At 59.2% G+C, this 14,312-nt stretch overlaps 1 protein-coding gene across 1 annotated transcript; it reads left to right on the top strand.

Moving 5' to 3' along the window:
- Nucleotides 1-5,591: 5,591 nt before the first annotated feature.
- Nucleotides 5,592-13,843, top strand: LOC134153418 (maestro heat-like repeat-containing protein family member 7). Its single transcript, XM_062599596.1, has 16 exons — nt 5,592-5,612; nt 5,819-5,999; nt 6,943-7,055; nt 7,494-7,643; nt 7,831-7,985; nt 8,385-8,532; nt 8,955-9,145; nt 9,247-9,384; nt 9,970-10,084; nt 10,566-10,703; nt 11,310-11,486; nt 11,969-12,124; nt 12,442-12,543; nt 12,968-13,070; nt 13,264-13,323; nt 13,591-13,843. The coding sequence occupies exons 1-16, from the start codon at nt 5,592-5,594 to the stop codon at nt 13,770-13,772; spliced, it is 2,130 nt and encodes a 709-aa protein (XP_062455580.1). The 3' UTR covers nt 13,773-13,843.
- The last annotated feature ends 469 nt before the right edge of the window (nt 13,844-14,312 follow it).

Genomic DNA, 14,312 nt, shown 5'->3' with positions numbered 1-14,312 from the left:
TCTGTTGTTTGGACGAGCGTTGGAGTATTAGAAAAAACCCTGAAACACAGAACAGGAATCAGTATGCTATTCTGCCTAGGGGAATCAGGAAATTTTTTGTGCATTGACTCTCAGAAACAGTATTTAGTGTCTTTTAATAATTTCTCCCTTCAGTTTCTTTTGTTGGGGGGAAGTAAGCAAATTCACTGTATGCGCATGCAACCTTTTGCAGCTATTCTCAATTTTTGCCAAGTGTGAGGCACAGCAACCTTCCTTTATTACCCCAAAGTCCTCTTTGCGTTGATTATTTATGCTGAGTTTGGTAACTATTAAGAAGCACACCAAACAGTAACCCTGAGGCCTATGGTGGTGTCTGCCTTCAGTTCACGGAGGGCTCAAAGGTGCCCTGAAGGGATCTGAATCCATGGGCATGGCCCGCGATCAGAAAACTTACCCTTTTGGTCTGCACTTGCAGAAAGCCACCACGCAGCCTAGAAGTAGTAAGTAAAAGATGAGAGTTGTAGAGGACAAAGCAAGCGCGACCTTTACTTTAAAACTGTCTTGGCTGGTTTCTCAAGTTGCTTTCCTCTGAAGCAAATCAGCCTTGCCTGACACGACAACAGTAAAGCACACTGCAGCGGCTGTACTCAAACGGGTAGCGTCTTAAGGATGCAGGCAGAAAAGGATTGCACCTATGCAATTTGCCAGTCCAGATTAGCACCTCCCAAGAAAGGGCTTGTTTTGCCAAAAGAGGAATTCATTTGTGTGCCCATAGATTAACCCAAAGGAAGCCTCTTCCAGCCTTTCTCTGCCTGATCTGTATCTATCGTAAGGGTGATTCTCACAGAACTTGGGCAGGCTTCAAGGACTGCATTTACAGTTCAGTTTTGAATACAGTGTTTTCCCTGGGAGAAGCTGTGGTGGTCCTAAGTGTCCTTGGAAATATCACTGCTACGCATTCCTAGTTTACTGTGTGTAAAACCCCTCCAGGTTGCTGTACTGTGTTCTTCCTTGGTGTTTCTTGGAGAAAGTACTTCACTTGGACGAAAACCAGTGTGGAGGAAATCAGGAATCTGATCATGTGCTCTTGTTGGATGGTCTGCATGTTTCGTGATGCAATGCAAGAAGTCCACCTCTTTCTCCACAGGCTGTTTGAAGTGCATTTTTTTCTTTCAGCAGAGACAAATGGTAATCTGTTAGTGACTATAATGAGGCAGTGTCAAAAGCTTTGCTGAAGTCAAAGGAGACAACATCCACCGCTCCCCCTCATCTCCCCAGCCAGTCTTCCCATGATAGAAGGCTCTCAGGTTGGTTAAGCAGGATTTCCCTATCTAAATCCATACTGATGACTTCTGATCACCTTCCTTTCCTCCACATGCTTGCAGATGACATCCAGAATGAGCTTTGCATCACTTTTCCAAGGATGGAGGGGAGGTGGACTGGCCTGAGTTTCCTGGGTCCTCCTTCTTGCCCGTTTGGAAGACTGGAGTGACACTGGATCTCTTCCAGTTCTCCAGCACCTCTCCAGTTCTCCACAACCTTTCAAAGATGATGGTGAATGACCTGGGAAAAACATCCACCAGCTCCCTCAGCATTTGTGGGTGCATCCCACTGTTACCAAAAACCAGAAGATAAAACCCCTTAACACCAGTGTAGCATTAAGAAGTAGGTATTCCTTTAATAGGAAGTGGGGATGTGGGGGATCCTTCCACCTAATACACCCCCCAGGACTAAGTCTCATTGAGCTTCTATCTGATACCCTTCATACATATTCATTACAATTAAGTTGGGTGCATTTTACTTTTACTTTTCTGGGAATTCACTTATACTTTTGCATATTATGACGTGTGCACGTGAGTCCATGAAGGGATGTCTTTGGGGTCTCTGGCAGTGGGTAGGTGTCATACCAGGAACACCAGGATGACCTTTAGTTGAATTCTGGGCTGGAACTTTCATGTAAGTCTCGACTTGGCTCTTCCTTTTGTTTGTCATGCTTATCAGTTTTACAGTTTGGGTCAAACTGCTCTCTTCTGTTCTGATAGTAAAAACCTCTGTTATTACCTTAACGGTTATGGCTAGCTGGGCACCAGTTACATCCTAGCTGAGAAACTTCAAAGCCTTGTTATCTACAACACCATCATGACCTGAGGCCATCAAGTTTGTCTAAAAGATCTCTAACCCGATCCTCCACACCACAGTAAGAACTCTGTGAAACGCCCATGTAGATGCTGTCATCAGAGCGGTGGAGGTGAGATGCTGAGATCCATGACAAAGCTGATCACAGCCCAGTAGTAGCCACTGAAACTGAGGAATCTCTAGCTTAAATCCGCAGCTTGGACCATGCAACTGCCACCATAGCCCAGAGCTTACATGAATTTCAGGGCCATCCTCATGCTAAAGCTTTGGCCGGGGTTACAGATCTCCACAGAATACATCTTCCTCTACACCTCTCGACAGGCATTGCACAGGCCTGGCAAGTTGGTACACAGGTGCACAGAAGAACTGCTCTGTGGCAGCAATCAGGCACCCACAAGCCATGCTGTGGAAGTACTGACAGATTGATTGAGTGCTATTCGTCTTTGGAAATGATACGTTGTGATTGCTAATCGTTGCCCGACACCGAGATAGCTGTTGACGTACAGCACACAGGGGCAATGGTGGTGCAGGCATTAACCTTGTGGTTTGCAGTATTCCCCTGAGCAGTAACTACTCAGTCAGAGGAAGGGTCACACTTAAAAAATCATGGCGCTCAGGTGTAAGATGAGTCTTCTATCCAAGCCACAGGCCAGCAGCTCGCTGGAGCACGTGAGTGGATTGTTGAGGTGGAACCAACCACACATAGGAAAACAAGGTCTCCGCAATAACCCTGAGGCACCGTGTGACACTCAGCAACAGGCTCCTGGAATGACTGCAAGGGACCAATTGCAAGTCTCATACAACTCACGTACTGCCCATTCCACACCCAGACGATCCACTCATCATTCAACCCAAAGGAAGCTCTAAGCCCCTCACATGCTCTTGAGGCACCATGCTCCAAGCAGGCATTACCTCCTCCATCAGCCTCACACAACTCAGACCATGGCTGTGTTATGGCCGAGGTTGTCACAGGGACTACGGATAACGAGCTCTGCCACTTGGCTTGCAGTCTACCCCCGCGACAGCCTGGATTCCTGCCGTGGGCACAGGTGAAAGGAGCGGCAGGGGCAGAGGGAGGCTTGGACATGGCTTTTTCACACTGCAACGCACACCCAGAGATCCAGCGCTTGTGCCAAAAGTGCATCCTGGGATGGGGGGCGGGAGGGGGGCGAGGTGGCTTCTGCTCTGCCCCACCGAGGTGGCAGGAGGTTGCTCATGGGGGGGCTGCAGGGCAAAGAGCTGCTTGGCTGTGGTGGCCGGCGGAGGCTGCCCAGCGGCAGCAAGGCTGCGCTGCCCGGAGGGGACCTGCCTGGGCGGCAGCAGGGCCCTTGTCCCCCCCTTTGTGACAGCCGCGGCCCCGCCGGGCGCCAGGGCGGCCGCGGCCCCGCCGTGCCCAGCAGCGCGGGGACGGCGCAGCGTGGCAGTGTGCGGAGCTGCAGCAGCAGCAGTCGCGGCGCTTCCACGGCTCTCCCGGCGGCCCCAGGCCCTCGGCAGGGCCCAGGGCTTTCCCCGCAGGATCCCCTCGCGGCGGCAGCAGGAGCGATGGCGCTGGGGCTCGGCAGCTCCGCAGGGCCCTTGGCGGCCCCGCGGCAGCAGCACCACAGAGCTCCCCAGCACAGCAGCTCTCCTTCAGAGCCCCACAAGGTTTGCACACCCGTGCTGCACCAGGCAGGTGAGTGAGCCGGCGCTGCGGGGCACCCCAGCTCTGGGGGCGCTGAGCCCGCCCGGCTCTGCCGTGGCCTCCTGACTCTGCTGCAGCCTGTGTCTGGGGGCACCAAGCCAGGTGGGCACTGGGGGCTCGCTGGGGCTGCAGGCTGGGGCTCTGCGATTGGCGCCAGCCAGCCCCAGGATGCCCCCGGGGCCGAGAGGAGCCCAGGGCACCCGGCTCCTGCTCCAGGGCTCGGGGCACAGGCAGCCAGAGACCACTCAGCTCACAGCAGCAAGTGCTGCTGCAGGGCAGGGACAGCTTTGGGCTGTCTGCAAGAGAGGTCCCAGCCCGGGGGCACCTGCGGCATTTCTCAACCTTGCTGCTCTCCAGCATCGCACCTGCCTGCTGGGGGGTCCTTTGCTCTGCTCTCTGCTGCCAGCACCTACAGCTCTGCCTCCTCTCTTTCTCTGCTGGTGCCAGGTTCTTCTGCCTGCAGCCAGATGGGGGTGCCAGCAGAGCAGCAGGAAGCTCTGCAGCCCAGCCAGGCCTTTCCCAGAGCCACAGGACAGGTACGGACAGACCCGGACACCTGCTTTGTGCCCACACCTCTCACCGGCTCCTTCTGTGCTTGCACAGGCCTTTCTGGAGGGTCGAGCTGCTGCCCTGCAAGTATCCCACACCAGCATGGCATCATCTCCCTTTGCTTGGTCCTTGCAGGCTCCGAGTGCTCTGGACGACGTGCTGCAGGTGATGCCGGTCGATTCGCACACCTCCAGCGTCCGGGAGCTGCAGAATGCACTGCAGGTCTGCCCCGTACAGGGACTGTGCTTCCCACGGCTCTGTCTCTCGCACGGAAGGAAAGGGACCCTCCAAACCGAGCACCCCACACACTCCGCCCTCGCCAGACCTGGCAGCAGAGAGCATGCTGCAGCACAGGGGCCAGCTCCCTCAGAGAAGCAGGAGGCTTCTGCACCATGCCCCTCTTCCTGACTGCTCCCTCTCTGTCTCTTGGACATGGGCAGAGGCCAGCCCCCCTCCTCACGGGGCTTTGATGGGATCGAAAGGACTGCCCCTTCTCAGCAGCATCCTCTCCTCCTCCCAAACCTCGCCCTGGCACCAAAGCACTGTGAGGAGTGGCACTCTCCTCCTAAGCCCTACGCAGGTGGCACCTGGCAGCCGGCACTGCCAGCTCCGTGCCTCCCCCTCCCTCGAGCTTTCCTGCCTGGATCAGGGCAAGGCAGAGACCGACTGCAACCTGCCCAGCCTGCAAGGGGAGCCCAGCCCGGAAGCTTCCTTCCTCCACCTTCCCGATGGGCTGTAGCACAGCTTTGCCTTTGAAAACTGCCTAGGGAGCTTTTGGCCCCAAAGCCCTCTGCTCCTGGATGGGTGCCTGAAGGCCCCTGTGGAGAGGCGCCTGCAAAGCAGCAGAGGCTGCAGTGGCGATGGGCTCTGGCTACCTCCCAGCACATGGTGACATCAGTCTGGGCATCTGTCCCCATGCCTGGGAGGGCCTCTGGGGGCAGGAAGCCAGTGCGAAGATTTGCCCCTGTGTCCCGAGGACGCCCTGGCGTGCATGCTACCAGGCGCTGGCGGCTCCTGGGAGAGCTGTCGGCTGCCAGGGCCGAGCGTTGCTTTCCTTCCCGCAGGTGCTGCTGCCCTTCACAGAGTCCCGGAGAGCAGCAGAGTGCGAGAGGGCTGTGAGGAGCATTGCCAGGCTGAGCAAAGCACTCGTCAGCTCCTGCTCTCTGGAGGTAAGGAGCCTCCGGGGCAGGTGACCTCCCGGCACCCTGGCACCCCTCGCCAGGGTCCTGCCAGAGCCGTGGGTGGCATGCGCAGACCTTGCAGGGAGGCAGCCTCCCCCTGCCCTTGCCGTGGCTGCTGTGCGGGGTCAGGGCTGCGCAGAGGCAGCCGAGCTAGCCCCTGGGCTTTGCCGAGGAGCTAAAAGTCTGCCGAGGAGGACGGGCTGGGACACACACTGCCATAGCCCATCGATCACGGCTGCGAGCAGCCTCTGGCCCCAACTGCCTCACCTGAGCGCTGCTCCTGCCTCGCCAGGTCGGCGTCCCCTCTGGAGGAGGCCAAGAGCAGCCTGGCCTCTCTGCTCCAGAGGACTTCCACCTGCTGGGCAAGCTGGTGGGGAGACTCCTCCTCTGCTCTGCTCGCGAGGACCAGGGCATCAGCTGGCGGGCTGCGGATGCTCTGCACTACCTCTACAGATTTGCTTGGCAGCGAGAGAGTAAGAGAAAGTGCCATGGCTTGGGGCCCTCCGGGCACAGACAGGTGCCCAAGCAAACACTTAGCCACCCTGCCACTCTCCTCAGCTCCAGGAAGCAGCAAGAAACCCTTCCAGGCTGCAGCAGGGCAGCAGCTGTGCTGCATTCGCCCCAGGGCCCAGGCAGCCCAACACCTCCGGGGCATGGGGGAAGCCTGACCCATACACCTCTCCCCTCTGAGGGCTTCGGTCCTACTGCAGATGGGAAAATGCCATTGAACTTACCCACTAGTCTGGATCCTGGGAAGCAATTTCCCCTCCCCAACTTTGACAGGGCTTAGATCCTCCCAGGGAACTCTGCTGATCCCCATATACTGCTGTCCTGCTCTGTTGCTGCCAGCCTCGCATTGCTTCCCATCCCTTTAAGGCTCCCATCTCAATTTTTCCATCCTTCCTAGCATGACTGTCCTTGTGGGGAAAGAGCTGCTCCTTCTAGCCAGTCTCATCCTCTCTTGCCTCTGCTCCCTCAGTGCTTTTCAGCATCCCACCACGCACCACTCTGAAAGGGTCTTTTTCCAGACATTGCTGCCCTCCAGTCATGCAAGAGTTCATCCCCCACCCCCACCCCCAACACACACATCTCCCTTATTGCTGGGATATTTTAGCTCGGGGACTGCAGGCAGAGCTCTGTCTAAGTCCTTCCAGTTTCCCAGGCTGTGAGCACTGGGGGACCTGCACATAACGCAGGTGTCCCTTCAGCCAATTCCATCCCTCCTGAGCTCTCTCTTGCACCCATCACCCTGCACCCTGGGCTTTGCAGCCTTGTCCAGCCCTTCCACGCTTGACTCTGGCTCATAATCTCCCTGCTCAGTCCCTCCAACTTTCAAGCCTTTTTCAGCAGGTGTGCCAGCCTCTTGCCCAAGCTGCTCTGTCCTACTGACTGTCGCATGTTATTCCTCCTGCCCAGGCAAGAAGCTGGCAGGGGACAATGCAGAGCACCCGCAGCTCCAACAGGAAGGGCAAGCCGAGCACACTGGCTTCTGGCTTGCTTTCTCCAACAGCACCAGCCATATAATCTCGGTAAGGAGCTCCTCCCGTGCTGGCACTCTTGGCCATGGCATCAGCAGCACACCTGCGTGAGCAAATGGATTTGGAAGCAGTGGGGCTGCTGTGGCCTCACTGTCCCTGGTGAGAGGGTTCCCGCTGCCCCTGCGCAGGCAATGTCTGAAGGCTGCACTCCAGGGTCACCGCAGCCACTCTAGCCCTCCTGCGCACCAGGAAGCTTGGCTATGCTGTAGAGCTAGTGCCCAGTGACCCTGATCCCCACTCTGCCCCCTCCTCCTCGCGCCCCTCTGCTCTCCTCCTCCACAGGGCAAGCACTGCAGCCCCTCCTTCCAGCTGTCCCCAGCCCGCAGCCAGCACTGCCCCTGCTCCAGAGCTGCTCTCCCTGCTTGGCTAAGCAGCACCGTCAGGGTGCTCAGGGTCACCACGTTTTCCATCCCCTCCTTCCTCCCCTAGATCTTTGGGAAATACCTCCTGCCCTCGGAGAGGACGGACATCATCCTCACGGCCATTGAGGGCATGAGAGACTCCAGCATCTTCGACCTGCAGGCAGCTACCAGCATGCTGGATGTGGTCCTGATGGAGCCCACCTCCTGGCTGAAGAACGTAAGCAGCCGCTGGTGGGATTGCCCTGCACTTGAGCCCTTTGAGGGGCTCTGCCTCCCTCCCAGCTCAGCTCTCTCGGGCATGCAACACCATCCGAAGCCAGCAAAGCGTGGCAGGAAGGGAAGCAGCAGCTCTCAGGGGCAGCCCAAGAAATGGCTGCCCTCCTTCCCAGCCGTGTGCCTTCCAGGTGCCCAAGATCGTGAGGTGCATCTATGAAAACCTGAGGTGCATCAGCACGGGGTCAGCGCGGCACAGCCTGGATATACTCCTTCTCCTGCTGACCTACCTGTACCCCAGTGAGGTGGTCATAAGCCTGCTGAACTGCTCCCCGCCGTGTGACAGGTACAGGCCCCAAGAGCCTTGAGGGCTTCTTCCCTCGTGGAGAGGGGAGGCTGCCCAAAGCCTCTCTACTTGCCGGACCCGAGGAAAACTGCAGGAAATGCCCAGAGCACAGGGGTCTCCTGTCCTCATCATACTTCCCAGCCCCTTGCTGGCATCCACCCCTGCCTCCACAGCCACAGATGACCAAGGCAGCCCCAGAGCCCTGCTGACGGGCTGCCCCGTGACCCACAGTGAACATGGCTCAGCTGTCCCCTGCTTGCCCAGGCAGGGCCCTCCGGGCACTCCACGCATGGGTGGAGCGGGTAGGGCGAGGGCTGCAGCCTGGCTCCACTGGGGCTTGCTCAGGCCACGGAGCTGTGGCTGAGGCTGCCCTGCTGACTGGGTGCCCTGGGCCTGCAGCATTGCCACGACCATGTGGGAGGTGATGGTTTGCCTGCCCACATCTTTGGACAAGGTGCTGAGGAAGCTGCTCAGCATCCTGGAGGACCGGCTGCTTCTCAAGGGCCGCAGAGCTGTCACGGAGGACACCTGCTTCCTGCCCCTGGCTGTGAGTTACCACAGGAGGCCTCGCTGGCCCTCAGGGCTGGGCTTGCCTCGGGGCAGGGGCTGCACTGGGGTGGGGGCAGGGGTAGGGGCCGGGACCAGGGCCGGGGATGGGGCAGGGACGTGGCCGCTGCACAGCCTCAGCAGGCTACACAGCCTGAGACAGACGCCCAGGCTGGTGTGCACGATACCTAAGGCACGTCACGCTGACACAGGGGGGCTCCTGGTGCCCACGTTAGAAGTGGGAGCAGAGCCCAGAGGGCTGCCCCTGACGTGGCCGTGGCCTGGCAGCCAGGCTGCAGCCTCCAGCTGTGTCTCCCGTGGGCCAGGGCAGTGCTGGAGCCTCACGCCAATGGGGACCAAGGGCCCAGGCACCGCCACAGCAATGTCTTTGCAGTGAGAGCTCTCTCCGGGTGTTTCCTGCAGGCAGGCAAGGCACTGTGCGAGATCCTTCGGCAACCTGCCTGCCGACAGACGGTCGCAGCGCTCTTCCCCCAGCTCTACATGGCGCTGCTCTTGCAGATCTGCTTTGCTGCAGCCTTCCTACCCCAGGAGAGCAGCGCCTGCTGGAGGAAATGCTGCCCAGGGGACCCAGCTTCTCCAGCCAGCCCTGGGAGGTGCTGTGTCCTGCTTCTCCTGCCTTTCCTAGGTGCCCTCAGCCAGCTCTCAGCTCTCAGCTCTCAGCTCTGAGCGTGACTGGCCTTTGCTCCACATGCAGGTCTGCGGTGCAGGCCATGAAAGCCCTGCTCTGCTGCGCTGGATACGAGGAGCAGGTCCTCACCATCCAGAAGAGGGCCGGCTGGGACCTGCTTCTCAGAGCAGAGACACACCACAGTGGAGTCAGGATGCTGGCCAGGTGAGGGACCCTTTTGCCCAGCCCTGCCTCAGCCTTGTTTGGCTGCAGACAAGGCTTCTTTGTGGCCCAGCTTCAAAAGCTGCACCTTGTGGAGCCCATGTTACTGGCTGTGGGAGAGCACCAGGAAGGTCCTGAAGACCTTTAATGCCCTGTCCTTGGGGACTGGACGCACACCCCAGCCAGCGCCGCCGGCCTGTCTGCACACAGGCTCCCCAAAGGCTCACAGGGGCTGCCCCAGTGTGGTGTGCTAGAGCAGAGGAAAGATGTAGTGTGCCCAAGAGCACATGGGGAGATCCCGGGAGGAGGAGGCTCCAAAGAGGGCAAGTGACGCACCGTCCTGCAAGAGCAGGGCTTTTGTGTAGCACGGGTGTTCTTCCAGTCGTGCACCCAGATGAGCCTAATGGTGCTGGACACGGACTTTCCAGTGGGGAGGTGTGTTGGCAAAAGACCCCCGCTCCAGGAGCAAAGGCTACACAAGCTGCAGCTGAGTCCTGGCCTGCACGATAATGGGTGGAGCGGGCCGTGCCATCCCTGAAGAGCTTTGCCTGCAGCTCCTCACCACTGCTGCTTTCTTCCCCTTGTCAGAGAGATGAGGACAAACACAGCTCAGCAGCGTTCCTGCATCTTCCGCCACGTGGAATCCCTTCTCAGCAGAGGGGACAAACTGCAGGAAGTCCCGGCCATGGCTTTCTTTGTGGAGGTAGGCCTGGTGGCAAGCAGTGCCCCTGAGATGCCGCTGAACCCTCCACTCCCTTGCAGGCATGGCCACGAGCTGGGAGGGCAGCCAATGGAGCTGGGCCAGCGAGTGCGCTGCTTGCAGTGCACCTGGCCTCGGCCCATTTCTGCCACCCTTGTAACCACCAACAGCCGGTGCCTCCTCTGTGCCAGCTCTTGCTATTCAATTGCTCTTCCAAGGCAAGAGCAGAAGGGACAAGTGACCAGGAGGGCACAAGCGGCAGATGGTCCAGAGGACAGAAGGAGCAAGCAAGGACTCTGTGCTGTGTGCTGTGTGGCACAGGGCATGGGGGGTGCCCGTGGGCCTTCCACAACCACTGCCACCTCCAGCACAGGCCTTGCGTGCACCTGGTGCCCTGGCCACGGCTCTGAGTGGGAAGCAGGAGCTGCATGGGACATGGAGCCCTGCAGGCTCTGCCAGTCTCTCACTGCTCTGTGTGTTTCAGCTGCTGAGCTGTGCAGATCTTAAAGCTGTGGACTGCTGTGTCCTCTACCTGCTCCAGAGGTACCTGAGGCATCAAGGTGTGGAGATGCGCTCACTGGTGCTCAGAGGCCTCATAACACTTTCCAAGAGACCAGAGATGGTGCGTATGGCCATGAGTCAGGTGAAGGCATGAGTCAGGCAGCGTGGGGCTGCCAAGCAGGCAGGGGGTAATGCAGTGCTTGGCCTCTGCTGAGGATCAGGAAGCATGGGGGTCGCTCCAGTGTCCCTCGCTGACCACTTTGCCCTCTCTTGCCAAGGGGTCACAGCCTGCTCCAAGTCAGCTTAGAGCTCTCAGGCTGGTGCTGCAGCCTGCAGTGCCCCAGCGGTGGGTGTGCACAGAGCCCTGGCAGTGGGGCCCTGGGCTCTGTGGCAGAATGAGTCTGCCAGGGTGGGCACTGGCCACTGCCTGGGGGATTTCCAAGTGCAGAGGGCTCTTAACCAACCTGCCCCTTGCGGCAGGTCAGAAGAGGGGTCAGCTGAGGAGGTGAGGAGGAGCTTTTGCTCTCCTGTCCTCCTTCCCTGCTGCCTGCTCCTCCACACCCTCAGCACTCACCAAGAACTGCTGCGTGTCAGGAGTTTACTGCAGTAATAATTCCTGTGGTGCTGGTGGTGAAGCAAGACAGGAGGCTGGTGTTTAAGATCCAGAGGTGTTTTGCCCAGTTGGGCTTTCATGCCTCGCGGTCAGGATGTTTGGTGTTCTCTACAGGCCAGAAAAATGCAAGAGCTGCTGCCAGACCTCATGGAGATGCTGCAGGATGCCAACACAGACATCCGGATGAAGGCCCTGGTTGTCTCCGGCAACGTGGTCCAGCATATGGACCGGGCAGCGGTGGGCCCCGTCGCTCTGCAGCTGGTGGAGAAGCTGGTGCCACTCTTTGATGACGTAAGGCTGGGGTGGGAGCCGCAGCCCTGCAGATGGGCACTCTCTAATGACAGCTGCCCTTGAGCCCAGCCCTGGGCGCAGCACTCAGGCAGCGCCTTCCCCACTCGGGCTTCTCTGGGCTCTCCTGGCATGGCTCCTGGCCTCTGCAGTGCACCTGTATGACATCCCTCCGACACGTTTATACCAACGGGGGCTCCAAGCCCCCCGTGCAGGGTGCAGGGCCTTTCAAAGCCCAGACAGCTCCTCCAGCGGCCACTGCCACACAGGACCACACGCTCGCACCGCCTGCTGCGGCAGGCAAGCTAAGCCTTGAGCAAGTGGTGTGCGCCCAGGAATCGTGGTGCAGGGCCAGCCCAGCCTCCTCCTCAGCCCAAGCCCTGGGGCACCTCCTCACATGGCTGCCTGGCTACAAGCTGCTGCTGGTGCTCTGCCTGGGTGGGCAGCAGCCCTTGCTGAGCTCCCCGCCTCCTCCCTCCTCGCAGGACTCCAGCCAGCTGCGAGAGCTCTCCATCTGCCGCTTCAGAGAGCTGGTGGAGATTGTGATGGGGAAGACCAAGAAGCACATGCAGCAGAAAGTGCATCGGTGCCTGCTCCCGCTCTTCTTCCACATGAATGATGAGATCCAGAGTGTGGCCAAGGTAGAGATTTCAAACCTAGCCAGTGATGAGGGGAGGGCAACCCCGCACCCTTCCACGAAGACCCCAGCTGTGGCTGCAGCTCATCAGTGCTGGGGGATGTCTCCTGGGCTGCTCAACAGCAAGAGGCAGCCGAGGTGCTGGTTGTGCCGTGTCTCTGCTCTGGGCATTGAACGCACTTGAGAGCACTTGAGGCACTGCTCCTGCTGCTGCCTCTTCCCACAATGGGCTGGGAAAGGGGCAGAGGCGAGCCAAGGGGAGGGGGACAGCAGGCCTCCTCCCGCAGGCTGTGGTACCATCTCCCACTCTCTGCTGCACAGGCCTCCCAGGAAGCCCTCATCACCGCTGCCCAGTGCCTCAAGTGGGAACAGCTTAGGGACCTGAGCCAGACCGGGCAGACGTGGAGGATTGGCAAGTGCTTGGTAAGGAGAGCCCCAAAGGGCCAGGAGCAGCCTGGGTAAGACCTGCCCCCACACACACTGCTGTGCATGGGGGAGGCAGCTGTGCCTCTCCTGCACTGCTCCAGCCCCAAGCTCACCACCTGCACCTGCAAACTTGAGCCCTCCTCTCAAGCGCATAGCCCCGGGGGGCTCTTTGGCTGGCCCCTCTCTGACCCCCTCCCAGGTTGCTGAAGGAGACCCTGGCCCACAGGGCCTTAGCAGCACACCGGGTTCTCCACACCCTGGGGCCACACTCTGCCTGCTGCTCTCTCCCAAGCTCAGCCCCACAAGGCTCCTGCCTGGCAGATGCCACAGCCCTGATGGGGCAGGCAAAGGGAGCAGGGTGCCGGGAGGATGGCTTTGGACGGTCTTGTGTGCCAACCCCATGCTCTTGTGCTCTCTGCAGCTGGCAAGAGGCAGGAGTTATGTGGAAGAAGACCTGCGCCAGAGCCTGCCCTATTTGGAGGACTCTCAGGCATCCTTACGAGATGTGGCCGTGAGGTTCTTTGGTGAGCCACAGCCCCTGGGCTCCCTCCCTCTCCGAGCAATTTGCAGGGCCGGGGCATCTAGGAGCCCAGGTGGGCTGCCTGGGAGCCTTGCTGGTTCCCACGCCACCTCGGCTACTGCACTGCCCGGGGGGGGGCGCTGTGCTGGGGGGAGCGCACTGGGCAGTGCCAGGTGTGAACGCTGGTGTGTGCCTAGGGCTTGCCGGGCGGCACTTGAAGAGCCCAAGGGAGCAGAAGCTGCGGGACATCTGCAGCGGTGAGTAAGGGCAGTGCTGCGCTGGCCATGGTGGGTGTGAGAGGGGGGCAGAGCAAGGGCAGTGTGCTCCAGGCCCTGCCCAGCTGCAGGGAAATATTTCTGGGGCAGAGGAATATGTTAGGGGCATTTGGGGCCACTCCTGGGCAGCAACTTTCAGCTGATCTGTTTGCCCTACCTGCTCCCTCCTCACCATGGGAAGAGCTGTGCAGAGCTGCAGGCACTGCAGACACATGGGTTTCATCGCTGCTCTCTTTCTTTCTGTGCCAGACCTTCGGCCCTTGCAGAACGACATCGAGCCCTCCATCCGGTCCCTGGCTACTCAGAACATCATCATCCTGGGCACTCCACGGAAACAGCCAGCATCAGGATGGAAGCTGCCTTCCCTGCGCTGCTGGCTCCGGAGAGCAGGGGACAGGTGGAACTGGCCTCTGGGCAACAGCTCTCCTTGAGTAGAAGGAGGAGGACAATCCCAGGCCTACGGTGCCCTTCCGCTGGTGACCACCTGAATGTGTGGAGCAGTCTGTGTCCTTCCGGGTGTCTGCTGCAGCTCACCCCTCAGGCCTGATGGCCAGAATAAAAGAGACTGAGGGGATTTCTGACCAGAAACTAGTTCCTTGGTTACTATAATATTCTCCACATGATATACTGTCCTGGGTTTTTTGCTTCCTTCTTGGTTTTGTTGTCAGTTCTGCCTATGGAAGCTCTTTGGGGGAAAATCAGGTGGAGGGCTTACACAGGTGTGCCCATGAGCCGGGGGACAAGACTCCCATGAGGAAAGGGAAGAGCTGTGCCACCGTCCCCTGCATCCCCTCCCCTGGGCTGCTGGGTCTTGGCTCGCTACCCTTGGGTGGGAGGGCTGCGCCAGCCTGCTCTCCAGCTCTGCCTGGCCTCTGCCCCTGCTGCAGGGACTGTGCTGAGCTGCTTTCAAGGAAGGAGCAATGTCCTCCTCTTTTCCCCTTTCCCATATACACCCAGCCCTGGCTGGCTGG

This window comes from Rhea pennata, chromosome Z, assembly GCF_028389875.1.
Source record: "Rhea pennata isolate bPtePen1 chromosome Z, bPtePen1.pri, whole genome shotgun sequence".
NCBI classification, from domain to species: Eukaryota; Metazoa; Chordata; class Aves; order Rheiformes; family Rheidae; genus Rhea; species Rhea pennata.
The sequence above is the reverse complement of the archived record's forward strand: the minus strand, read 5'-3'. Positions and strand labels throughout refer to the sequence as shown.

Excerpts from the sequence above, each read along its gene's own strand:
- LOC134153418 (XM_062599596.1), top strand. The coding sequence starts at position 5,592 with ATGCGCAGACCTTGCAGGGAG. Across the intron at positions 11,487-11,968 it reads TGGTGCCACTCTTTGATGAC|GACTCCAGCCAGCTGCGAGA; the intron begins GTAAGGCTGGGG and ends CCCTCCTCGCAG. Across the intron at positions 13,324-13,590 it reads GCTGCGGGACATCTGCAGCG|ACCTTCGGCCCTTGCAGAAC; the intron begins GTGAGTAAGGGC and ends TTTCTGTGCCAG.